This window comes from Olea europaea, unplaced genomic scaffold (assembly GCF_002742605.1).
Source record: "Olea europaea var. sylvestris unplaced genomic scaffold, O_europaea_v1 scaffold41041, whole genome shotgun sequence".
NCBI classification, from domain to species: domain Eukaryota; kingdom Viridiplantae; phylum Streptophyta; class Magnoliopsida; order Lamiales; family Oleaceae; genus Olea; species Olea europaea.
Genome location: NW_019260753.1, coordinates 1 through 1,035, shown reverse-complemented (window position 1 = coordinate 1,035; position 1,035 = coordinate 1). Strand labels below are relative to the sequence as shown.

The 1,035-nt window shown below is 36.9% G+C and overlaps 1 protein-coding gene across 1 annotated transcript; it reads right to left on the bottom strand.

Moving 5' to 3' along the window:
• Positions 1-120: 120 nt before the first annotated feature.
• LOC111387600 lies at positions 121-831 on the bottom strand (the record flags this gene model as incomplete). The annotated part of the gene is made up of 1 exon (XM_023012171.1): positions 121-831. A coding segment is annotated over exon 1 (711 nt), but the record flags the coding sequence as incomplete, so codon positions are not given.
• Positions 832-1,035: the final 204 nt, after the last annotated feature.

The following is a 1,035-nucleotide window of genomic DNA, read 5'->3' as shown; positions in this document are numbered from 1 at the left end:
ATTTCTTGAAAACTCGTCTTTTGTTTTGTTTTCAGAAAATTTGACAACACCACAACAGCTTTCCACAATGCAGTTATCAAATATATGAGTGGTTTTGGGATTAGGCCCATGAGTGATTACACAAGTATAATCCTCAGAAAGCTTCATATCTTTCAATGAAAGTTGCTTAGTAGATTTCTTTTGAGGTGAATTCTTGGCATGAATACCTGAATTTGGACTTGAAATAGGAGAAATTCGAGTCTTGATTCCAAAATCAGCAAGTGATTTTGGGGATTCAGCTGGAGAATGTGGAGGCAGTGGACATAAAACTGGAAAGTTTCGAGTCTTGATTCCAAGACCAGCTGCGGATTTGGGCAATTCAGCTGGAGAAGGCAGCGAAAATGGGCTTAAAACCGGAGAATTTCGAGTACTGATACCGAAATCAGCTGGAGAATTCGGCGATTCCGATGGAGAAGGTGCAGAGGTATGGATATGATTATCAGAAGGAATTTTTACGTTGAGTTTCGCTCCAACCAAAATCATTCTGCTAATTGGCTTAGAAACATTTTCATCGTTCTCTTGATGATTGAGAGAGTCAATCATGGCTAGCCCAATCCCTTCTGACTCCAATTTATTGCTGATTTCTGGAAAATAATTTGTGTGTTTTGACAGGTTTTTATGATAACCTAATGGGTTGTGAAAATTTGGTGAATTTTGGTAATCAAGAATTGATTTTGGGCTGATTAAACTTTCTGCATCATGCATAGCTTTTGACAAAATTCCATTGAAGAATCTTGGAGGACCCGTTACACCCTGTTTACTGCTCATTGGTCTAGATCTATTCCCCAGCATTTCCAATCAAATTTCATCTGCAAAATTAAGAACAAACCATAGATCCTTAAGCTTTATTCTCAACAAATCTAAGAAACTAAGTTTAATTATTGAGTGTGCGATCCTGAAACCATTAAAAAGGGTTTCACTTTGCCAACCTCAAAAGAATTGACAAAAGTTTGCTTTCTCCTCAAAAGTATAAATTTTTCATAAACCCAAAAAAAG